Source organism: Sturnira hondurensis, unplaced genomic scaffold (genome assembly GCF_014824575.4).
Source record: "Sturnira hondurensis isolate 20B ecotype Veracruz unplaced genomic scaffold, ASM1482457v3 Scaffold0014099, whole genome shotgun sequence".
In the NCBI taxonomy this organism is placed as follows: Eukaryota; Metazoa; Chordata; class Mammalia; order Chiroptera; family Phyllostomidae; genus Sturnira; species Sturnira hondurensis.
In genome coordinates this window covers 1934745-1959446 of record NW_028086730.1, presented here as the reverse complement: position 1 = coordinate 1959446, position 24702 = coordinate 1934745, and the positions used below count along the sequence as shown (strand labels likewise).

The 24702-nt window shown below is 62.3% G+C and overlaps 1 protein-coding gene across 8 annotated transcripts; it reads right to left on the bottom strand.

The window, feature by feature from the left end:
• On the bottom strand, positions 1–24525 carry LOC118998406 (butyrophilin subfamily 3 member A2-like). 8 transcript variants are annotated; one of them, XM_037062608.1, is made up of 12 exons: positions 24440–24525; positions 22130–22211; positions 20802–20927; positions 18549–18663; positions 17110–17186; positions 15382–15498; positions 15023–15061; positions 14344–14369; positions 13270–13524; positions 12500–12542; positions 11642–11733; positions 1–850 (listed from the first exon to the last, which is right to left on the bottom strand). In XM_037062608.1, the coding sequence occupies exons 1-12, from the start codon at positions 24476–24478 to the stop codon at positions 635–637; spliced, it is 1227 nt and encodes a 408-aa protein (XP_036918503.1). In that variant the 5' UTR covers positions 24479–24525; the 3' UTR covers positions 1–634. The 8 variants fall into 8 exon arrangements, with proteins under 8 accessions (XP_036918503.1, XP_036918502.1, XP_036918501.1 ...); XM_037062607.1 differs by having other exon boundaries at positions 3–802; positions 11594–11733; XM_037062613.1 differs by lacking the exons at positions 1–850; positions 12500–12542 and having other exon boundaries at positions 11648–11733.
• Between the last annotated feature and the right edge of the window lie 177 nt (positions 24526–24702).

Sequence of the window (24702 nt, the reverse complement as noted above, 5' to 3'; positions counted from 1 at the left end):
ACACAATTTAGAATATAAATTTTACTGGCTGAAATAAGTTATACAAACAGGTAAAAACACCATGGAAGAGAAATTTTACCACTTCAATAAAACTAGTAAAATCACGTATGGTTAAACATCTAGAGAACTGGACAAAGGCCTCTATAGCTAGCATGTGACAGAACTGTGCACATGCCCCACCCCAGCTGACCTAGTGACAGCTGACAGTGGCCGCTGGTTTGTCTGTTACGAACTGACTTATAAGTGTCACCCAGGTATGGCCCTCCCAAGTGGAAGCCTGGGGACATCACAGTGCCTGGGAGACCAAAGAGTGAGCCACTGAGGTCACACAGAGGACCAGCCAGCCCTCCTGGCCTCTGTGTCCCCGAGGAGGCCCCGGCACCTGGGCGCACTGAGTGCACCCAGCGGGTCCTCCCTGAGCAGCTCAGGCCCCCGGAGTCCCCTGAGGGGCAGCCCGTGGGCCTCGTGGGCCGCAGGCAGAGGGCCCCCCAGCAGAAGCTTCCCGTAGAACCTACTTGGACACGGAGGGGCTCCGTCCCACCTGGGATCTGGGAAGGCGCCCCCAGGAAGGGACCTGGGTGGGGGGTCAGACCCCAGGATGCCGCTAAGTCACAGCCGTTGACAAAAAGGCCGACTAGTTCGGGGGCTCTGCGTCCTTACTACCTAAGATATCTTCCGCAACCAGCTTGTTTGTAATATTTTCCAGACATTCCCGCAGCCGCATCTTACAGAGGGCCGCCAGGAGCCTGGAGGGGGTCGCCGCGCGCCCCAGCTTGTTCTGCCAACACAGCAGCATCGTGTGGTGCTGCTCCCGCAGGTTCCCCGGGTTCTCGTGCTCACAGATGACAATGTCGTTCTCCTCCAGTCCCGCCAGCCTCATGAACATCCTCCAGTGACTTTTGGGAACCTCCTGCCCGAATTCGAAGTAGATCCTATTCATGGCTGAAAAAAGGAAATCAAGGAGGGACACTTGGCCTCGATCCTGGAAGGCAGGTGTGGCGTGGGCTGTGTGCGCTGTGAGTGTCCAGCCGACAACCAGGGCCCGGGGTCAGGGGAGGCCCTGGGTGCCTGGGCGGCCCTTTGCTGAAGGGACCAGGCTCGGGGACAGGAGAGCGCAGTAGGAGGTGACCTGGCTGGGCTCCTGACAGGCCTGACCCTCATTCACATGGAACCAGTGAGCCTGGCAGAAGGGCCTGGGGGCCAGAGGGTGGGAAGCCTCAGGGGTGACACGTCCTCTGAGGCGGCCCCTTCCAGTGCAGCGGGACCAGAGAGGCTGTGCGGGCAGCAGGGCGAGGTCTGTAATCTCGCTGGGCTCCCAACTGCCCCACCTTCGAACGTCATGTGGGGGGGTCCCCTGAGCTGTCAGGGTGAGAGTATAAGCACCACCCAGCATGTCATCAGAGCTAAAAGAATGCGCACCCTCATGCCTCTGACAGCAGGGCCACAGCCCCGGGGCCTCACCAGGCCAGGGTGGATTTATGGCTCCCCAGGTGTGTGGACTCCAGCGCCCCCTTGTGTGAAGAGGCTGCAGTCTTATCCCACGGAGAGACCACTGCCTGGGACCCCCATCAGTGTCCCCATTTCTCCCCCTGGGCGGTTAGGGGTGAGGAGCGGGGCCAAACTAACCGAGAACAAAGGCTGAGATGCAGGTCTGGGGCACTCCCGTGGTCGGCACCTGCTCTTTTTGTCCACCCTGCAGGGAACAACATGTGGAGTCAGTGACCTTGTCACCAGGGACCCCCAGGACGCGCAGGGGTTGGGATGGGGACTTACTGAGCTCGTCCTGCAGCTTCTCTGCAAATGAACAGAAAAAGGCAGTCCCATAAGGGGGATACAGAGGAGGATCCGGTGGTGGGTGTGGGCTGGGCAGGGAGGTGGCGGCCACCTGCAGCTGGGCCTCACCTTGGGCGCTTCCCACCCGCGGCAGCTCTGCCTGCGCTGCTGCTGTCTCAGCTTGTGGTTTCTCCACCTCCTGGGACGGGGTCTGGTTTCTCCTTTGCCGTCGACACAGCAAGCACAACACTACCAGCAGGAGCATGGCAGGAACCAGGACTGGGAGAATGAACGCCATCTGAGGCTCTGCGTTCCTGAAGAAGGGACCTGCGAAGGGGTAGCATCATCCCCTGAAATGACCTTCCTGTCCCCAGAGTGCCCAGGACTCTTACTGTCACACAGTAGGGACATTTCTCTTGGAACGTCTGCCTCACCCATGGGATCAGATTGAGTACGAGGAAACACAGAGTGTCACTGAAGTTCCCTCCACACCCCACCCCCCAACACTGATCATCTGTGTCCCCAGTCAGCGGAGCCTGGTGAGGAAGAACAGAACTCTGGGGCTGCAGGGCCTGGGTTCCAGCACCGGGTCCCCTGCCTGACCAGCGCTGTGACCCTGAACTAATGACATCACCATCTGTTGCTGGCTTCCTGATCAGTGAGAGCATTAAGTTAATGCTTGTACAGTGCCCCACACAGGGTGAGTGCCACGCAGGTTTCAGTAAGTTGTGAAAACTAAATATTTTATCTTTACAGTGAAACCAGCCCCCATGCAGGCGGTGTGCCTGCCGTCCTCTCGTCCTGTCTCGGGGACCCGCCCGCTCCAGCACAGCGAGCAGGGCTGAGTCTCTCCCGAGGGCAGCGCCCACGGGGCACCCGGTCCCCTAGGTGGGCACGTCCAGGCTCTGCCCTTTGTCACAGGGATCACTGGTTTCAAAATACCCGGTCACAGGTGTCACGTCCCCCTGCTGCAGTCCGGCCTGTAGGGTTGTCCCCAGAATCGGGTTTTGCGTCAGTCACTGAGCAGTTCGGATGCAGGTGGTCATGTGTCCCCAATAGCACAGGTGCCCATCCACAGCAACACCATTCAAACCATGAGCACAAGGGCTGAGGGACTGTCTCCCCACAGCCGGCCACCAGAGGGCGCCACCACCTCGTTTTCACTTCTGCTGCCAGTTTCACAGGTGAAAATAGTTCCCTGTGCCCTCACACTTGGCATCCTCGGTGAGTTTCACCTTTCTGTGACCTGACCATTCCCATTTCTGCCCTTTTATCTACTGTATCCTTTATACTGAAAGGACATGAGCTCTCTCACTGAGATTCGGGTTGTACCTATTATTCCCCCTCCCGGTGTGCTTGCTGATCTTTACCATCTGTCTCCAAGTCCCATGCCTGGCACCCTGTGGGGCAACAGGAAGTGCTCAGAAGGGGTCTGTGACATAAACCACTTCAGGAGAAGGAGCCCCAGGTCCCTGTGCCCTCTGTGCCCCCCAGGGACCCAGGCCAGCAGCAGACCACTGCCCCTCCCCCAGGGGCACCCAGGAGCCCAGGGCAGAGGGCAGGGCACTCACCTGGGATGGAAAGCCAGGCTGACCTCTCCTGGCCCAGCAGGGGGTTTCTGATGACACAGGAGACCTCCTCCCCAGAGCCTTCTTCCAGGACCACAGAGGCTGAGGCTGCATAAAGGCCCTGGGGGTCCGCAGCCTCTGTGACCACCTCATCGGAAATTCTCTGTCCCCTGGCATCTCTCCACTCGATTTGGGGCTGCGGGTACCAGCCGGCAGACGTGCAGTTCACGCGGACCCCTCCAGCCTCATAGGCCTTCATTTTGATGTGGGGATCGGAGCCCAGTGCTGGGGAGGAAAAGTGAACTGAATCGTGGGGGCCCCTCTGCACTGGTGGGGTCTCCACAGCAGGAGGGGCACCCACACCCACCAGCCCAGCAGGGACTCACAGGGAACTGTCCCCAGACTGACCCCTGATGGGGACCCTGCCTGACCATGGCTGCACCCTCGTACGGGACCCAGGAGGACCTGGGCCAGAGCAGAGGCTGCTCCCCCTAAGTCCCCTTAGAGAATGCCCCGCCCCCCTTTCCCAGGCCCCAGACAGGCTGGTCCCAGGCACAGCCACTCCCCCAACCTTGGGCAACCATGGAGGTGGTGCCCCTTGGCCTAAGGGGGTTGGCACCCACTGCCCTTCTGTCCTGCGGAGAACGTGCCCTCCTGTGAGCAGGAAGAGACACAGGGTGTCCTGTGGCCGCCTGGAGGTGATGTGTGTCCAAGGCCCCTCGGGAGGCTCTGGCTGCACCTACTGCCAGGCCCCTCGCCTCTCCCTACAGGGTCCTCCCCCCAGAAGTGTGTACAGCGAGGTTGTGCAGGGGGGAAACTTTCCCATGGAGGACAGTGGACCCAGGGCCAGGAAGAGAGGAGTTACTGCCACCTGTCCCCACCCCCTGAACACAAGGAGGGGGGAGGAAGCCCTGTGAGGACCAGAAAACACAGAGTCCTGCAGGGAGGGCTCCATCATCCACGCTCTACCAGGGCCCCTGCACTGGAAGCCACAGGGCAGGGCTGTGTCCAGGGAACTCGAACTGCAGCCCTGATGTCCGGACACGAGGGCTTTCATGGGTAGCACCTCAGACAAGGCGCTTGGTCACTGGCATGGGTCAGGGCCACTCAAGGGTTGGGGGACAGCACAGAGGAAACAGGAACCGTGTGCAGTGACCAACCTCCCTGTGCCGGCTGAGAGTGACCAGTGACACCCCCGCACCATCCTGACAGTGTACCCCCCACGCACAGCGCTGCTTCCGCATCCCCCCAAACCGCACAGGGTGCTCCCTGACGCCCTCTCTCTGACACCCCCCAGCGACCCCGTCCCCATGTGAGCGTCCTCCCCCGCTGCACCAAGGACGGACACAGCCTGATCAACTGCATGTGTGTTCCCGGGGGTTCGTGGGGGACGTGGGCCCCACAGGCCAGCCTCCTGGACACACAGCAGCGGGCACCGGGGGGCCCTCGGCCACGGTCTGGGTCACACTGAACCCAAACACCCATGTGCCTCCCACTGGGGGGAGGTGTCCTCATCCTTCCCGTCCCCGACCTTTCCCCTGCTGAGACCAGTGGGTGGCACAGGGGAATCTGTACTGGATGCAGGAGGAAGTCACCCTGGGGGACACCTGGGTCTGTCACAGGCCTCAGAGGCGCAGAGACGGAGGTGGGAGGCCATTGCTGGTGAGCAGCCACACCTGCTCTGGGGTAGGTTTGCAGCCTCGGCCCCTGGCCCTCAGAGAGGAGCCCAGAACAAACCTGGGACTCACCTGCCACCTGCAGCTCCACCTGGGCTTTTGCATAGAAGTCTCTGTCTTGGAAATAACACAGGTAGGTCCCATTGTCCGAGGCACTGACATTGCGAATCTGCAGAGCAGCCTTCCCCGCAGTGACGTCCTCTCTTAACACCGAAGTTCTCCCTCGATACTCCTCAGCCGGCGTGTCCTCCTGCCCGTGTGCGTACCTGTGCACTACCTGCCTGAGGCTGGGTCGCACCCACATCAAGTTCATGGTCTCAGCATTCAACTTCGGGGACAGGTGACAGGGCAGGTGTGTGTCTTCACCCACCATGACCAGGATGGGCTCAGGGGGTCCAAGCACAGCAATGTCAGCTGGTCATCAGAAGGGGGGCTCCATCAGAGTGAACAGGGCCAGAGGGCCAGGGGGTCCCCCAGGCAGGGAGGGCGAGGTGACAGACACCTAGACGGGAACTCAGTCCTAACACAGGTGCCATGTGGACGGGCCCTGCAGGGGCGGGTAGAGTCCCGGGTTCTGGCTGGGCCCAAAGGTAAGGGATTCAGACACAGACACAGGGCAGGTCCTACCTGAGCAGGGGCTGAGCAGCGGGACCGTGACCAGGCAGACAGCGAGGGCAGGCAGAAGGGGGACCAGGCACCGCACCATCCTGACCTGCTGTGCACAGGGAGAGGCCAACAGGGGCTGGGGCGCAGTGATCACCTGGAAGGGGGAGAATTCCACATGCAGAGGCTGCCTCTGGTACCACCCTGATCACTGGTGACCCCAGAGCCTCCTCTGCAAATGTCCCCTGGGGCGTCTCTTCACCTTGGATCCCACCATGGAAGTCAGACAGGAAACGTGGAGCGGTAATGTACGGACGTACCTTATCCCTCGGCAGCAGGGAGCACCGGGCTCTCCTGTGCGAACCTGCTCAGAAGCCCTCCACCTGCCCACACTTCCCTGCCCCAGCCAGGTGCCTGCCCACAGCACCACCTCTGAGGAGGGCCGGCCCCTGTGCCCTGAGCCCCCGATCCCACTGCTGCCCCCTGCAGGCCGAGGTCCGCACAGCAGCCAGCTCCTCCTGGCCCCTCACCTCCCTCCTGCTCAGCCCCTCACACAGGGTCCTTGTCACCCAGGGCAGAAGCCCATGGTCTTTGCACCCTGTGCTTTAAATCACCTGGATGGTCTAGAGTCTAAGAGTTTCCAGAGTGGGGAATATATGCCCACATATTTTGGAGGATATTTCCTGTTTTTCATTCCTATCACAGACCATTTTAAAACATAAAACGTAAAACCATGAAACTTACATAACTCACAATGGTAATTACCTCCTTCGTTTCCTGGGACTGTGAACACCTGTGGAGGCATCTGGCCACATGTACACAAGGGGGGCCCAGAAGGAGAATTTACTCGTAAAAACTGCGTTTTTATTCTCACACCTTCACCCCCCAGTCACCCTCAAATGCTCTGCCCTGGAAGGGGGACACCCACGGAGACATCCCTCCACTGCCCTGAACACTCTCTGGACCCGGTTACTGTGATGCCTCTTAGTGGTTCTGCCATTTTATGTCATGTCTTACATGTCTGGATGTTTCCCTTTGGGGACTCGTTCATGCAGGAAAGAAAAATTGGTTGCTCTGGCTGAGACTGGGTGAATAGGGAGGGTGGGGCATGTGGGTTTTTCGTCAGAAACTGCTGAACACTCAGCGCAGGTGGGCAGGTAAATCGCCTGTCGTGAACTGGGCCAACGCTCTGGAACATACGTCAAAAACAATTCACTGAAGCCCAACACAGCGTCTCACAGCAAGGCCAGCTGGTCACCGATGCAGACTGGCTCCTGGAACTCTCCCCTAGTGGGGGAGCCTGGACTACAAGGGGCCCGCCCTCCAGAAGGTAATTCCTGTTTGTGGATTCTGTTTTTGGTTCGGTCACTCGTGTCACGCTAAATGCCCTAAGAAATTTATCCTTAGCCCCACAGGTTACACTGCCAGGTATGGCTCTTAAAAATAAATCTTTAACAAAACGTGATCCCGAAACACACAGTGACACCGCACCCTCGGTGAGAAGCTGAAAGCTCCTCCTCTGAGGTCAGGGGTAAGGACAGACGCCACCCACCTCCTCCCTGCAACAGCGCCCGGGATCCTAGCAACAGCGGTCACGCAAGAGGGAGACAAGAAGAAACACACCAGAGAGGGCGAGGGAGCCCTCGCACGGCTGGCAGACGGCAGGATGCCGCGTGTGGGGCCGATAGAGGGCGCTCGGAAACCTCTGAGGACGTGGAAATGAGTGTGGAGAGGCCACAGGACCCGAAGTGGACACCATGTGCCCTTCCACACAGCAGTGATGTGTAACCGGTGTCACCAGCCCCTCCTGCAACTGCACCACAGAGCAGAAAGCACCTGGGGACAAGTGCACCCAGAGAGTGGACAGTCTGCGCCCTGACGGCCATAAGAACTGAGAAGGGGGACACGCCATGGGGGACACGCTCAGCTCAGGGTCGGCAGGAGCAACACTGTCACACCGTCCTTGCTGCCTGAAGCCAAGCGCACTCTCAGGCTGTCCTTGTTAAAACACTGATGGCCTCCTTCTCAGAAGGACAAGGAATCCTAAAATGTAATTATTTTAAATCCCCTGCATTTATTTGTCGCTGAGGCAGACCTGTCTGGGGGGGGGGGGCGGAAATCTGCTACCTTTTTACCTGGCTTGAGGCCCTGCTCAGATTTAAGCGCCCACCCCCTCCTCGACCAGTGCAGGGGACTGTGGTCTGGGTTGGAGGGGCAGAACCCGAGCTCCCTCCCAGACTGTGGGACACACAGAGGTGCTGGGTGAACCCTTGTGGGTCCCTTTCTGGGACAGCAGCCCTGAAACCAGGGGACCTCCGGTGGACCCTTTCACCACAGATGCATGTCATCCTTGTAAACACAAGTCCTGGCTGCCTCCTCACCCTGTTCTCCCAGAACACCTGCCCTTGGGGTGATTCCTACCAGCTGGGTCCAATCGGGGCAGGCTGCAGAAACCAAGGGGCCCCGTGCTGCCCTGCACCCACTCACCCCCCCAGCACTGGGCAGGTGGCGGGCACGTGGTGTCCCAGTTGGGGTGGGCCAAGGGGGACCCAGGCTGGCTCGGGCTGCACTCCGTGATGTGATCCACGTCACAGACTCTGCACATGTGGGAGCCTGTGAAGGGGGAACCACACAGGTGATGGTGGGGCCCGGGCACAGACCACACCTGGTCCCTGTGGCCTCTGCCTGAGGAGGCGCCACAGCACCTGGGGGCTGGTCCCCAGCACAGCACCCACCCTTAGTCCAGTCTCCTTGGGACCTTCTGGACTGATAACGTGGCTCCACGTGTCCCAGGGACTGGGGGCCTGACTCAGCCTTGGCTCTTCCTGACATCCTGCAGCTGGGGGAAGAGGGGTGCTGAGGGGTCGCCCCTGAGCCCACCACTACCCTCGGGGTCGCTCCGCAGCTTCCAGGAGAGGGCGCAGGGCAGCCCAGGTCGTTCAGGAACAGGCTTCCGCCCCATCCTACTAGAGTTGATTTTTAGCAAATAAAAGGCGGGGCTTCTTAAGAGACTATCTCCGCTCATTCCCCCGAAGGGGCAGCTTTGCTGTGGACAACCGCAGCAACTACCCTAACCCCGCGCATCCGCCCCAGTCTCCGCGCACTGCTCTTCCCTCAGCAATCGACCTACCGGCCCAGGGCTGCGAGCCAACACTCCTCCCACCCGCTTCCCCGCCCCTACTTCCTGGGGGCGCATCCGCCCCAGTCTCCGCGCCCTGCTCTTCCCCCAGCAATTAAACCTACCGGCCTAGGGCTGCGAGCCTACACTCCTCCCACCCGCATCCCCGCCCCCACTTTCTGGGTGGCAGCCAACGCTACCCCCCCCCCCCCCACCCGGAGCTGGTCGGAAAGGGGAGCAGGGTTCTGCTTCCTCACACTTTCCGTACATTCAGGGACTCCGTCTGCCAGGCTCCGCGGAGGCCCCTGCAGAACGTGGACGGTCTCCAGTTCCCCAAGAAAACTGGGGACCCACCTCAGGTCCGCCTCACCAGCCTGACATGTACCAGGGCACGAACCCCACGGACCGGTCTTGGGGACGCCGTGTTAGGAACCCGGCCACAGGTGAACTAGGCCTTGTGGCCCCGGCCTCTCCCGTAGAGAATCTGGGGTCCCGCAGGAGTGGGACGCGGGGCCGACCTTGAGCTGGGAAAATTCGCACCCTGAGCCTCTCGGACCCCACTGGGCCGGTGCAGGCCGCAGAGCGGAAGGGCCGGTTCCCCACTCCCCGCCCCTCGCCCCAGCCCCGCTCAGAACTCGCACGTTGCCCGGGATGCTGTCCAGCCCCGGGCGACACCGGCCCCGCTGTCGGGGTCTGCCCTCCGCGTGCGCCCAGCACCCACCTGCGCTCGGACCAGGAGCGGCGGCAAAGTCGGGAGAGGGGCGCGCAGAGACCGGAGCGCGCCCCGCTCCGGAGCAGCGGCGCAGCCGGGTGCGGATGTTTCACTTACTCCGCAGTCCACGTGGGTCCTCCAGGCGGGCAATGGCGGCGGGAACCGCAGACCCGTCTAGTGCGTTCTGTCCCGCTCAGGGCGCCTCCCGTACAACTCCGCCCCCTAATGGACGAGCAATTAGAGGGTTTCTTCTGCTCTAGCTTCTTCCCGGGAGACAAGGGCTCCCACTGAGTCACCTGCAGCCAAGCCAGGGGAAGGAAATGCCGAAGAAAGCGGGTCCCCTTCAGATGGCCTAGGGGCCGATCTTCCCTCAGTCCAGGGAACTGGGCGAGACTCAGCGAGACGCACCCTGGTGTTTTCCGGACAGTTCCCCTTCCGGGCCGCGCCTGGGGGGAGGGGCCCCGGGGTGGAAAAGCAAGAAGACCTGGCCGGCCCGGCCCCGCCCCCGGCGCGGAATTTTTCTCACTCTCCTCTGGTGGCTCCAGCTCCGAGCGCTCACCGCTGGGGGGAGCCCGCTGCACCCTGGTTGGAATCGTCGTCCTTAGGCTTCTTCACGAAGACACAGGTGGTGGTGATGATGCCCAGACAGACCGCGGACGAGATTAAACAGCCCCCGAATAAAGAGAGCTGGTGTCTGCTCTCTGAAATTGGGAAAAAGAGCGTTTCTCAGTCAGGCCCAAAGCGGCCATATTTTCCAGCAGCCACAGGGCCGAGTCCAGACAGACAGACCCCGGTGCTCTAGTGAAGGACGTGGAAGCCCTTGGTCAGGGCACCTGCACCGCACATCCGCGGCAGCGCCGCTGACATCGGGGAGACAGGGGCCCCCTCAGTGAGATGCACAGACGGACTGACAGAACGGCTGTGTGTGTGCACCGACGACGCATGCACTGGAACCGTGCCATTGCAGCACCGTGGACAGACGGGGGACGGGGCTCTATGAGGCACTCGGAGACACACCCCCCATGTGACCCTGTTACATGGACCCCAAACACCACCCAATGTCGTGAGATGTCCCCTCTGACCCCTCCAGGGGTTTTGTCGTGTTCAGACCTTGCAGGGAGGTCTTTGGGTCATTGAGTTCGTTTCTGTGTCTGCTGTGACGTCAGGGCCCAACTCCTCCTGGGCCTGGGGACGTCCAAGGTCCCCAACACCACTTACTGAGAAGCTGTCCTTGTCATAGAATGATCGGGGCCCAGTGTCTGTCTGATTAAAAATGTCCCCGAGTCCGTGAGCAGGACAGTGAACACCACCATGCGTGTCTGTCTCACCTACATCTAGTGTCACTCAGCCACACAGAGAGGTGAGGCCCTGGCAGGTCCTACTATGACCCAGAGGCTGGGGACTCGAGCCTGAACGAAAGAAGCCGGGCACAGAAGGCCACATGTCATTGGACTCCGTGTGTGTGACAGGTCCTTCTGCCTCTCTGAAAACTGCCCCTCGGTGCCCCCCACCCCGGCATCTTCCTGGTTTGGCAGTGACTTTCTGTGCAACGCAGGCGAGGTCCCTGACTCACTGCGAGTGATGCCAGCCTGTGTCCTTTCCAACTGTGTTACAACCCGTGCACCCCTCGCCGCCACTCTGCNGGGCCGTGTACCCACAATCCACGCCTGAGGTTCCCGTGACTCTCTGCACGACTTCACCTCCCAAGGACAACACACCCAAAGTTGTCCCCACAACAGGAATGACAGAAAACACAATTTAGAATATAAATTTTACTGGGTGAAAAAAATTATAAAACCATGTGAAAACACTAAGATATAAATATTAACATGTAAAGAAAGTAAAAACATAAAATGGACCACTTACAGAACTGTAAAAAGGCCTCCGTAGCTGTTACTGTCACCTGCCATGCCCCACCCCAGCTGCCCTAGTGACAGCTGACAGTGGCCGCTGGTTTGTCTCACACCGACTGACTTATTTGTGTCACAGCCAATGCCGAAAAGGCCGACTAGTTCGGGGGCTCTGCGTCCTTACTACCTAAGATATCTTCCGCAACCAGCTTGTTTGTAATATTTTCCAGACATTCCCGCAGCCGCATCTGACAGAGGGCCGCCATGAGCCTGGAGGGGGTCGCTATCGTGTGGTGCTGCTCCCGCAGGTTCCCCGGGTTCTCGTGCTCACAGATGACGATGTCGTTCTCCTCCAGTCCCGCCAGCCTCATGAACATCCTCCAGTGACTTTTGGGAACCTCCTGCCCGAATTCGAAGTAGATCCTATTCATGGCTGAAAAAAGGAAATCAAGGAGGGACACTTGGCCTCGATCCTGGAAGGCAGGTGTGGCGTGGGCTGTGTGCGCTGTGAGTGTCCAGCCGACAACCAGGGCCCGGGGTCAGGGGAGGCCCTGGGTGCCCGGGCGGCCCTTCGCTGAAGGGACCAGGCTCGGGGACAGGAGAGCGCAGTAGGAAGTGACCTGGCCAGGCTCCAGACAGGGGGGCCAACAGGGCCCAAGGGTGAGAAGCCAGGTGGGTGACACGTCCTCTGAGGCGGCCCCCTCCAGTGCAGCGGGACCAGAGCGGCTGTGCGGGCAGCAGGGCGAGGCCTGTAACCTCGCTGGGCTCCCGACTGCCCCACCTTCGGATGTCACGTGGGGGGTCCCCCTGAGCTGGCAGAGTATAAGCAGCACCCAGCCTGTCAGCTCAACTACAGGAAACGCCCACCCTCGTGCCTCTGACAGCAGCGCCGCAGCCCCCCGGGCCTCACCAGGCCAGGGTCATCCAGGCCTTCCCACCGGCCACTCATATCCCTGCTCAAACCCGTGGATGCGCAGTAACCGGGGGCCGCCTGTGTCCGTCCTCACGGCCAGAACTGACACTGGACGGAGGCCCATGAGCCCCAACCTGGGCAGTGAGTGTCAGGCCGAGAGTCTGATGCCCACAGGACGTCCCTGAGCCTCCTGCGGGCCCAGGGTCCTGCTTCCCAGGAGGAAGGATACTGAGTCTTGACGTCACCCCTGACTGGTCGCTATAAAAAAAGGCTTCGGGCAACTTACCCTCAGGGGACCCGTCCTTCAAAACGTACTTTCGTTGGTATTGCTGTGGAGAGAATGGAAGAAAACTGTTCCAGGAGACACCAGGTGGCTTCCTGACGGGGTCCTGCGGGAACAGAGCTGCCGGAGGTGGGGTGGGCGCGGTGGACAGGGGCAGCTGGGCCTCCACACCGCCGTCCACTGTCAGCGTCTGGGCACATGGCCCAGCCTTTCAGAAGGCGCAGAGCTCACAGCCCACGTGCCCTCGGGTCACACTCCTCCAGGACATAGCCTGGCCGGGGCAATACTGGGCTTCCCGCTGCCCTGCCCTGGAAGGCAGGACTGGAGCAGGAGAAGGATGTCACCTGGGGGTGGCCTGTACAGCTGGGGACACTACTAAGGGAGAGGACACGTATCCATGGAAGGCCCCATGAGAAAGTGGTTCTCCAGTTCAGGGACACCCAGCTTGTGCTGGGTGCCAGACAGGCTCTGCACCCCTTTGGGGTGCCGCACACACTGTCCCCCGGTTCTCAGGAAGGTCCTCCACCCCAGGGCCACATAGGGAAGTCTGCTCATCTTCTCAAGCCCTACGCAGGTGTCATGCCCTCATCACACCCCCACAATGGAAGGCGACACAGTTAGTCTCAGCAGGGCACGGTGTTGCAGTCACCTGGGGAATTCGGACAGGAAGTTAGGGAACCCAGGGCAGCACTGTGCACGCACCCTGCATGCACACGGCACGCACTCCACACACGCAGGCATCCCTGCAGTCAGGCCTGCCCAGACCCCCTCACCTGCTCCAGGGCGTGGAGGGGGGCTGCCGGCCCAGCCTGGTCCGAGCCCCCGGGGGCCGAGGGAGCCTGGGTCTGCAGTGCCTGCTCCGGGGAGGCCCTGCCCCCTGCGGGCACCACCTCCTGCAGCTCCACCCCTCCCTCAGGGTCCTCAGAGGGCGTCCTGGCTGCATCCTGGTGTTCCAGCAGTGGTGTGTTGTCCCTGCTGGCAGATGGCTGGCCGTGCTCTGGGTCCCCGGGCAGGGTGCCTCCCTGTGACTGAAGAGCAAAGCCGTGACTTTTGGTGGCAGGGGCCTGCAGCGCAGCCCTCCCCAACCACTTCGGAGGAAATGCCACCTCGTGTGACAGGTCGCCCAGGGCCCTGTGGTAGCAGGGAAAGTACTTCGTGGGCTCAGGTGCAGGCTCCGCCCCAACTCCAAGGGGCGTCCCACACAGGGGGGCTGTGGTTGAACCCAGCAAGACAGGTCAGAATCCGGACCCCTGGGACCAGCATATGTGGCCTTTGCAGATGAAGGAACCGTACTGGACCAGAGTGGGCCCTACGTCCAGTGCCCACTGAGGTCATCAGGAGACAGACCCACAGGGAAGAGGTGGGGTGAGGACCGAGGCTGCTGCTGACTGATGGGCGCCCACACCAAGGGGCACCCAGGACAGCTGGCCACCAGAGAGGAGGTGAGTGCAGAGACAGGTGGGACCCGCCCCAGGGCCTTGGAGGAAGCCAGCCCCTGCGCACCCCCACCAAACACCTGGGTCAGACTTCTGGCCTCCACATCCGGGAGACGGTCAGTTCTGTGTCTTTCACCCCGAGTTGGGGAGCACGTTTCTGCAGCCCCGGGTACCCGCCCTGTGCCCTCCTCACCCCGTGTGCACCCCGCGGTCTAGACCAGCAGAGCGGGGTCTTCCCCAGCACGGCTGCTCTGGGCTCTAGTGGGGGGAGCGGACGCCGCCCGAAAGGCTGAGCTGCCCACACTGGGCAGGGGGCCGGGGGCCTGGTCTGGTGCCTCATGCCCAGCCTGGGTGACCCCTCTGCCCTCAAGGCCTAAAGTTGCCACTGAGAAACCCCCGGGAGGTACTTACCGGGTCACCTGAGTCCCTGGACTCATCTGAAATGGTAGAGAAGGAAATAAACACATGGACACACACCACACATGGATGCCTCGCTCAGCCACGGGCCCCACGTAGGACGGTGGCCCCGAAGAAGGGGATGGAGCTGAGGGACAGCCATCTGCCCCAACAGGGTCCTGTCACAGGGCCAGCGCACCACGTGTGCGGGTGGCGATGCTGGTGTGAACTGAAGTGCCACGTGGCAGTCGTGCGGAAACGCAGCCAACTCAGTTCTGGGCGGCACGCCCCCCTCGGTGACCACGGGCCCGTGCCCTGGGGTGCACTAGTTCTGCTTCCGGCCCCGTGCGGGGCAGCAGCGGGGGTCATGTTCGTGGTGGCCGCAGGCATGCGCTCACCACGTGGGTGACTGCGTTGCCCTCTCCAGCCTGCTCCCACCCCGGGCTGGTTGAGCCGAGTGCTGTGCAGGTGGGCGCCCAGAGCAGCAGCTGCCCCCCACGGCCCCGTGTGTGGGGGTCCCGCCCACCAGATGTGCGTGCTCCCTGTGATGTCTGCTCTGCACGAAATCACCCAAGGACGCCTGTCTGGAGCCTGTCCCTGCTGTCATGTGGCACGTGACTATAACTGACCTCCCCTGGACAAGGACTCGTGTGAGGCCCAGGCCTGGAGATTATTACAAAGAAAGTGGACTCACGTTTCAACCAACGGACCAGCAGGTGGGGAAGCTGCACACCTGTGAACACAGGGGGCATGAGTGTCTGTGGGGTGCCCACCTGCCCCAGGGCCCCGGGTGGGAGGAGCATGGTCACCCTGCTCCCAGCCGAGGACACCCGAGGCCCCGCCTCCACCCGCTGCCCGGGGACTCTGGTCTGCAGCCCAATGCCTGGTTGGGGACACACAGTGCCCGGCTCCCTGCCCTGAGCACCGGCCCAGTACAGGGGCTGTGTTAGAACGTGAGCCCGGGAGCGTTTACAGCGAAGACACCAAGTCGAGAGCCAGGCCCAGGTCCTCAGCAGGAGCCCCTGACGTGGTGGCGGAACAGCTTCACCTCACCTGGTCTCCTGCAGCGGGTGATGCCGATGGCGACGGCGATGACGATAAGGACGATGCTGATGGGCACCACCACAGGCCAAACGAGGGAGGAGTCGGCATGGGATCTGGGTAGGTCCCCTGAAAGGGGCAGAGAGTGCCACAGCCCAGTGAACACGTCCCCTCACTCGAGGGCAGTGCCACAGGAGGCGGGTGCCTGCTCCCGGATGGAGGACAGCGTCCTGTCTCCAGGCCCCGATGCTCTCCCAGGGGCCCCAGGAGGTGACTGTCTTCCCAGAGGGGCGGTCAAGGTCCTGGGGTCCCAGGAAGGGGTCCGTTCTGAGCAGTCGCTTACTCCCAGGCCAGCAGGAGGAAAAGCCTAGAGGCTGAGAGGGCCCAGAGGACAGCCGTCCTGCCCAGAGCAAAGCCTGTCCAAGGTGGCCCAAGGGACAGGGCAGCATCCACACCCAGGAAAGGCCTGCGGGCAGCACTCGGGGTCCTGCTCTCCCCCCAGTGACATCACAGCTCCAACAGGGAGCAAGAGACACAGACACATGGGCGGCGCAGGCCCATCGGAGCCGCGGACACTCAGCCCCCGCTGGGACGGAAGGACGCCGACAGCTCCCCCACACGATGCCACTGGTACTCCGCCTGCTTTCCTTACTCTCCGGTTAGGCCCTAACTTCGGCTTTTCGGGGCATTACAATGTTCTCTAGTGTCTGTGCGGTTTCGCGTCAATTTTTCGCGTCAATTTCACACCCCACGTCCGTGAGCAGCCCTGACGGTGCTGAGTAGAACGGAGCACAGGCCCCAGCATGGCGACCGTCCCAGCCACGCACAAGCGCGGGGCTCCCGGCCCCGTAACAGCGATGCGGGAGGCTCGCTGTTGTTGCTCACGTGGTGCTAGGGCCCCGGCGTGTGTGGGAGAACCGCCCCGAATCATGACCCTGCCTCACCCCGCAAAAACCCAACTGCAGGAGCACTGGGGAAGGAAACGCAAAGGCTTTCGGGCCAGTCACCTGACCCCCTCGCGGACGAGTGCTGCTTCTGCACGGGGACTCGGAAAGCGCCAACCACACAGGATAAGGGGGACGGACGGCCCACCCCCCTTATCACAAAGGCGCCTGCCCTGGACAGGTGCAGGTCTGGAGCAGAGGGCCCGCGTCCGGAGCCTCGTGCAGTCACCAGTGCTGACGACCCACGACGGGAACCAGACGCCGAACGGAAAACAGGCTGCAGTCCTACGCGGGCCCCACACCCGCCCCAGGAGCCTTGGGCAGCCCGCCCTCCCGGGACACAGGCCCAGGCAAGCCCCAGGAGCACCTCTGAGTGCCTGCGAGGGCAGGGACCTGGCAGGGCTACGGGGACGACATGACAGAGGACACGGGCCGAGTGTGCAGGAACAGAGAAGCCTGCAGGCCTCCTGGAATCGGCCCCCTACGGTGGCCCCTGGAGTGTGAGGCGGGACGCCGGTGGTGGGCGACCCCGTCTCCCCGCGAGGCAGAGCCTGAGCCCTGAGGAGCCCCAACTCGGGGGCGAGGACAGGGGAGCCACAGCTGGTCCCCAAGGGCTTTGCTCGTTTGCTGTAGCAGGGGCTTTGTTATCCGGCCCGCTGACCAGCTCTGTAAATGAAGTCTCGCAGGCACACAGCCAAGCACCCCGGGCACCTGCTGTCCCCAGCTGGTGACTCCAGTGGTAGAGCCGAGGACCGAAAGGCACATCCGGAGCAGACAAGTGGCATCGGGTTCTTACCTGACTCTGGATTTCTCCCGGTGGCACAGATGGTGTCCCGAGTGGCATTGCATGTCTCCAGGATGGGGCCGTCACACCTGGGAGGAAAGGGTGAAGAGACCCGAGCGTCACTTCCCTGGCCAGCCCCACTCTGGTCTCAGGATGGCCCCCGCTCCGAGCCACCTGTGCCTGGCATTTTGCAGGTTATCTGGCCCACAGCAGCCCACAGGGGAGCGTGGGGCTTGGGATTCCCTGATGTCTGGGGAAGAGCGCCCCCTGCCTGTTCCTGAATGGGCTGTGCGTGGCTCTCGGATGGGGCCTTCTGTAGCCATCTCTACGGAGAGGGAGGTCAACCCCGAGATGAAGCCCACGGAGACGGGACAGCAAGCAAGGCGAGAGAAGCCAGAGTCCTGATCTAACCAGACCTGCGGGCTGCCCTGACTTTGGACTTGTCAGGTACAAGAGCTGACAGTTCAACGAGGTCAGAGCTGTACGGAAGAGGCCCCCAGCGGGCCTCACAAAAAGGACCTATTTTGCAAAAGGCGTTACCACTGCAAAGTCCCCCAGAAGGCGCCTCCCCAATCCACGCCCACCCGGAAACTCAGAAGGAAACGCGTCGGGAAACGCGGACTTTGTGGATGAAACCATGCTAAGAGGAGGTCCTACCGGAGAGGGCAGGGCTTCCTCAGCGACCCTGTAGCACAGGAGGGAAAGCGCAGAGAGGCGGCGGGGCAGAGATGCCGACAGGTGCTGAAGGTACTGGGCAGACAGGAGGAGAGGGCGCAGCAACGCGCCTACGAGCCAAGGAGCGCCGGCCACCACCCACAGCCGCACAGGCAGGAAGCACTGTCCCCAGAGCCTTCCCAGGGGGTGTGGCCGGGTGACATCTGGATGTGGGACTTCTGGTCTCCAGAACTTCGAAAGGACCCATTTCTGTGTTGTTTAAAGCCAGCAGTGCTGATGCTCTGTGACAGCAGAGCCTGGGACAGGGGGAGTGACAGGGGTCATTCAGCCATCCCAGGGCATGGTACTCACTGCTTTCTCCATGCCCAGAGCTCCCTTCCCCCAGAACTTTCTATGGCCCCCATCTGTTCTCCCTCAGGGCCTCTGCTCCAGAGTCCTGCCTACGACAGCCCCTGATGCCCTCAACCCTCAGGGAACCGTCACTGTCAGTGGATTGTGACCATCCCCAGCACCAGGGGGGCTGAGGCCTCTGGCTCCACCTGCAGCCCTGCACACTGCCACGGGCCCAGTCCCTGGGGGAGGAACGGGTCCCCTACTCGGGAGCAACTGAGCACAGGCCCAGGGCGGCCACAGGCGGAAACGGTCAGGCCATTTGTTTGACTGAATCCTCAGAGCCGGGGCGTGGGAGGTGGTGCCACTTCACAGATGGGAAAACCAGGGGCAGCTCCCTAAGTGTCCAGAGCAGAGCGGCAGTGGGCGGGGCCCTGGGGCAGCACCTGGAGCAGCGGTAGCATTTCTCCACGCAGTCCTCGGAGTCGCAGTAGAATCTCCCCGTCTTGCACTGGCACCGCCGGTTGCTGTCCCGGGTGCAGTCCGAAACCGACTCCTGATCTGCTCGGCGGGAGACTGTGGGTCAGTCACCAGGGCTGCGGCCCATCCCCTCCCACGCCGGCCACTCAGTCGCAGGCATCGGACCTGCTCCCTCCCTCCGTTCTCCTACTCAGAGAGGACCAGGGAACTACCAGTCCTCAGTCCCTGCAATCGGTCTGTCTGTGCGGGGCTGGAGCCCACTCCGCAGAAATGCCCCTCACGTGCTCCTTCCATAGTCTGTCCCCAAAGGAAAGGTGAGCGTCACTGGGCGCTCCTGCCAGGGGCCCACCCAGGAGGATAGCGCACAGAGAACCCCTCCCGCCGCCACCTGCTGGCGGAGCCCTGCGGTCACACAGAGGGCGCGCTGTGCAAGCCCCCTGGGCCCTGCCGCCTCCCTGGGGTGGACCCCTTTATGGAGGGGGCCGGTTTCAAAACCGCCGGCCCAGCAGCCCAGCCTCCCGTTCTCACCCATGGAGACAGTGTGACTGCCCGTGAGCTAGAAATAAGTCACAGGGGACCCCCATGTCCACTGGAGACCAAACGGTCACCTACAAGCCGAAGTCCCCGGATCCCACAGCCCCGGGTCAGCGCTCGGGGCGTTTGCCCACCAACCCCGTGTTCAGCGTGGACTGGACGGATGTGCCGTGCACATTGCTCTGGGTCGCACTCCTGTGTGGGGGCGCAATCTCACTGGGGGACAGAGCGTGAGGTCACAAGGGGCTTTATGCCCACTTCTCTGTCCGTGCTCATGGGGTGGCTTCTAGTGATGCCACTGCACACTGTCCCCAGCTCTCAGCACACATGGGGAAGAGGGGCCTGGTCGAGCCCAAGCTGCCTGTCAAAGTCGGCCCTGATGCACGCCCCCCCACCCCCATCTGAGCCCTCAATGCCCCTTGACCCACGACATGTGGCGTGCACTCCTGGGACGAGACGATCATCGGATACGGAAGGGCACAGGTCTTCCCGTGCCAGGGTGTCTGAAAGCCGCTGATATTCCCGCTCCACGGAAATCCGCTTACACTGCTCAGGGGCAGCTGACGGGCACCCGTGGGTCCTGGGTCTAAGTCTGTGTGTTGTCCACAGGGTAAGAACGCTCTCTGCGTCATGGGTCAACCTGTCACCCGTGGGCGCCTTTGAGACGCCAGTTTGTCAGTCGGAACACTGCCACACTGCCCGCCTCACTCTGGCTGTTCGCCTTTTTCTAACCGCCACTCGGTGCCTCTCATGGCCCTGGGCCCACAGGCAGCCTTTCTTTCCCGCTCCAGTTCTCCTTGCCACTTGCGGCCCTGATGCGGCAGCAAGGGTTTCGTGGGTGGTGACACGGGGCATGGCACTCTGTTGGCCCTGGGACGTGTCCTGGGGTGGGGGAGGCAGCGGTCCACCCCAGCAGCATCGAGGGTCTGGCTGTGTGGGGTGCGCTCTCCAGGCCACACCCCTTGGCCTGTCAGGGGGGCGCTCTGCTCCGCCCTGTGGCTGCGACGGGCACCCCAGTGGGACGGCGAGCCGAGCTCCGCTCCCCATCTGCACAGACCCAACACGTGGGAGAGCCAGGAGCCAGCTGGGCCTCATGCTCGTCAGCGTGTCTGGGTTCACGAAAGCCCCGCTGGGGTTTCTAAGAAGGAAAAACTGCTTGTGTGGGGGAGCACGGCACGGCTGGCCGGTGCCCCCGAAGCGGGTGGGGACACCGACCTCTGACCCTCTCCATGGAGAATGACTCTTCTTCCTTAGACTCTTCTTCCTTAGCCTCGTGTGCGATGCTCCGCACACGGGGGTTTCCTTCAAGGTTTGTTCTCGGAAGCGCTTCGCACACACTTTGCTAGATTCTTCGCAAAGTGCCTTATCTTTGTCCTTGCTGATGCGAAGGACATTCTAAAGTCACGTTCAGAATGTCCTTTCTTCTAAAGTCACGTTTTTTAAAACACTCTACTGCTGGTGTGCAGAACCTAGCGTGCGTCCCTCTCTCGGACGGCGAATCCCGGGGAACTCAGGTGGGCCCTTTCACCACAGACTCCGTGTCCCCCTAGTAGACATGCGTCCTGGCCGCCCCGTCACCCTGTTCACCTGTGACACTTGCCCTTGGGGTGATTCCTACCAGCTGGGTGGACACGGGGCAGGCCGCAGAAACCAAGGGGCCCCCGTGCCCCACTGTGCGCACTTACCCTCCCGGCACTCGGCACACAGCAGGCACGTGGTCTCCTGGTTGCGGTGGGCAGTGAAGGAGCCCGGCTCGCACGGGCTGCACTCTGTGATGTGGTCCACGTCACAGACTCTGCTGACGTAGGAGCCTGAGGGAGAGGTGGGGCAGAGGTGAGGTGGGGCCAGGGCACAGACAGCACCTGGTCCCTGTGGCCTCTGCCCGAGGAGGCGCCACAGCACCTGGCGGCTGGTCCCCAGCACAGCACCGACCCTTAGTCCAGTCTCCTTGGGACCTTCTGGACTGATTCCCAGGTCCACGTGTCCCAGGGACTGGGGACCTGGCTCACCCTCAGCTCTTCTCGAGATGCTGCGGCTGTGGGAAGAGGGGTGCTGAGTGTACACCCCGAGCCCCCTCCGCCCCGGGGCTGCTCCGTGGCATCTGGGCTGGTGCCCAGGAAAGCCTTGGTCATCCAGAAACGAGCCTCTGCCCTGGGCGAAGACCGCCCGGGGCTGTAATGAACACCACGTACATGCACACTGTGCACACTCGCCGAGAGCTCATATGGTGTCACGTTGGACTGTGGTTCGTTTCTGAATGTGGCGTGTGCACTCGGGTGTGCAGGTGAGTGAGCAAGAGTGTTTGTGCACATGTGTGGGGTGTATCCACAGGTGTGAGCGGTCTGGGAGTAGGGTCAGTGCCTGAGCTGGGAGCTCTGTGAAGTCTCAGGCCCGTGGCTGAATGGAGGTGAGTATGAGGGTGGGGCAGGGTCAGAGGTGATGGCGCAGCTGTGGGGCCGGCCCCGTCAGAGAGGAGACCCTGGAAGGCAGGGTCCCGGACCACGTGCACACACCTGTCCGCGTGCAGACACAGGGCTGCTGGTGTAGGGGCTGTGGCCTGACCAGGTGCCCCAGAGGGCCCAAGTGCCTGGTGGGGACAGGCCCTGAGGGGTGTAGCTGGAGGGTGGGCCAAGCAGGCCCTGGGGGCCTGTGGCTCCAGCTGCTGGCCAGGGGGCAGTTACGGCCACCTACCCAGGAGCTCTCGGTCCTCAGGGGTCTGCACCAGCACCTGACGGGGCTGGGCTCCTGCAGGGGTGCTCGTGGACGCACCCTGCCTGGGCTTGCACCCCACTCCTGCCCTCCAGGTGGGGTGAACGTGCCTCGTCCACCTCAAAGGAAACACAGGCGCCCTCTGGACCCCGGGAGCATGAAGAGGGTGCTGGGTCGGGGGTGGGTACCTGCCGGGGAAAGCTCCACCCACCAGGCACTCCCACAGCTCTGATCCGGGGGCTAAGCACCCCCGACCCCCCCGGGGTCAGGCAGCCGAGGCGTGGGGGCGCATCCTGACACTCACCAGCCGGGCAGAAGTCGCAGCAGAGGCCGCCCACCTCATACTGGTCAGACTCACAGGGTCTCTCACGGGGCACCACGGCCACCTGCAGGGACAAAGGTAAACTGGCTTCACGCACGGTGGCCTCTGCTCCCCACAGATGCCCGTGTCCTCCGCATGGACACGTGTGAGTGCGGATGGACAGCCATCGGCCCAGCACTGCGCCCCTTGCCTGGGGGCTTTGGTGGAGCCACAGCCAGAGCAGTGTCCTATGTGTCAACTGCAGCCTGCTGTTTTAAACGACATTTTACCGGACCGGGTGGGAGGCCAAGGAGTGCCTCTGGGGGGTGGGGTCAGGCCACAGGCAGGCTCGTGTTCTGCCTCTATTTAAAATACGTCTAAGCTTTTTATCATGCTTCCTTTGTTTGCATGAATTTTTTGTTTAAAAATACTGCACCACAATACCTTTATTTTATCGAATTTATTGGGGTGACATTGGTTAATAAGGTTATATCGGTTTCTGGTATCCAGTTCTAAGTACTGCTTCCAAACACTATTTCTCTTGTCTGCTGAGTTCTCGGGGTGCCCCTGTAACTTTTACACCAGATGTGAGCACCAACGCACCTCCCACAGCCCATCCCTTGCAGATGACCAAGCGACCCCCACCTTCCCACTCACTGCCAACCTGGCCCCGCCTTCCCAGGGGCTCACCCAGCAGGGTCTCCCTCCTCCCCAGAAGCTCTCCACACACCCCCAGCCCCTCTGGCTGAGCGGTCCCTGCCAGCCCCTGCCCTCCTGTCCTAGGAGGGCCCCAAAGGCTTGCCCACCCATCCCCCAGTGCCCTGTGGGAATCACAGCCCCCCCCCACACACACACACACTTGTGGAGCCCTGGGGAGCCTGGAGGAAGCTGAGGACAGAAGTGACTGAGATCCTGCCACCTCCGCCGTCCAGCCCTCCCCCACGAAGGGATGTGCAAAGCCAGGAAGAGTCACAGGCTGCCACACCCTGCTGTGGAAAGGCTCAGCACGGGGGACCTGAGAACCCCTGGGCCCAGGGGTACCCAGTGTGTCGGACTGGACAGAGGCGTGTGCCCTGTGCCCCTGTCTGGCAGGCTGCTGGGCTGAATCCAGAAGGGGCAGCAAGGTGGAGGTCAGGACAGGATGGGGCCAGGTCTCGCTGACAACACCCAGGGGCTGGGCACACGCCGGCCAGGCTCACTACAGACAGGCTCTTGGAAGAAGCTGCCGCAGGGCTGAGGCCGCTGCTGGCAGGGGACCGGGATGGGGCTGTGCTGGGGGCAGACTGGCTTCCCCGGCCCCTCCCCAAGGTCAGAGGGGAGAGACCTGCCTGGAGCCGGACACGCAGTGCCAGCACGGGGCATCACCCTCAGGCTTCGCCGAGTTTCGGGTTGGGCCTTGTCCCACAATCCACACCTACAGATCGTCACGACCCACTCCCACAGCTTGAAGGTTCGATTCCCGGTTGGGGCCGGGGTTGCTGGCCGGGTCCTTGGTTGGGGGCGAGGGTCACATTGTCCTTTTTCTCCCTCCCTTGGCCTCTCTCTCAAAAACAAAACAAACTAAACCCATTGGTCACCTACTGTGACCCTGTAATTGTGGAAACGGTGACATTTGCCACAGGGTAGCTGCAGGCAACCGTTTTCCAGCTAGATAATTTAAAACGTCCAAGTGGATTTTTAGAGAATAAAAGACACTCCTTATTAAAATAAAAATCTCCGCCCTACCCGCGGACGGTGTGGGTTTGGACGTGGAATTCCTTCCCCTCTCCGGGAAACCAACACCCGCCAGCACCCCAAGTTCTGCCCGCAGGGCCGGACCGCCGCGCCCACAGGGAGTCCGCCCACCGCGTCCACGGAGGCCTGGGCGGAAGGTGAACAGTCTCCATCCCTCGCGCAAAACGGGGGACCCATCTCGGGCCGCCCTGAGCCCGCGTGACCTGCACCAGGGCGCGCACCCCGCGGTGCGGGGCGACGCAGCCCAGAGCCGGGCGCCCGCGGCCCTGCACTCTGCCCGGGGAGGCGGTCGGGGACGCCGGGGCCCGGGCCCGTTACCGCCCGGGGCTGGCTAGGAACCTGGCCTGGAGCGAAGCTGGCCGGAGCTCGCCTCCTGTCCGGCCCCCGCGCCCCCTGCCCGTGGAGAAACGGGTCCCCGGCGCCGAAAAGGCGGAAGACCGCTGCCCGAGTCCCGGCGGCCGGGACCTGGCAGCAGTGGGAAGGCGGAGGTCGGGACCCCCGTCCCGGAGTCTCCTCAGGCTTCGCCGGGGGTCGCCCCCAGGCCTCCCGCGCCGCCCCCGGGGCCACAAAGCTACTCACCGCGGCCGTGAGCAGCAGGATCCGCAGCCACCACGACATCGCGGAAAGATGGCGGACGCGCCCGGGTGTCCTGACCGGGCGGGGCCCGGGGGGGCGGGGAGCGGGCCCTCCCCTCCCCTCCCCTCCCCGCCCCAGGTGTCCGCTCCTGGGTCCCGGAGCTGGTCCGTGGGGCGAACGCGTGGGCGGGGCCCCATGCGTTTAGTTGTGACGCTGGGGACAATTGTCTTAAACTGTCCTCCGCAGGGCCGTAGGGCTCCGCGGGT

What these genes read in the sequence shown, in the direction of transcription:
- LOC118998406 (XM_037062604.1), bottom strand. Translation starts at nt 5,723, where the DNA reads ATGGTGCGGTGCCTGGTCCCCCTTCTGCCTGCCCTCGCTGTCTGCCTG. An exon ending in GGTGGAGCTGCAGGTGGCAG is followed by an intron (nt 3,627 to 5,089) that starts GTGAGTCCCAGG and finishes TTTCCTCCCCAG; the next exon opens with CACTGGGCTCCGATCCCCAC. An exon ending in GCGGGTGGGAAGCGCCCAAG is followed by an intron (nt 1,795 to 1,902) that starts GTGAGGCCCAGC and finishes GTTCATTTGCAG; the next exon opens with AGAAGCTGCAGGACGAGCTC.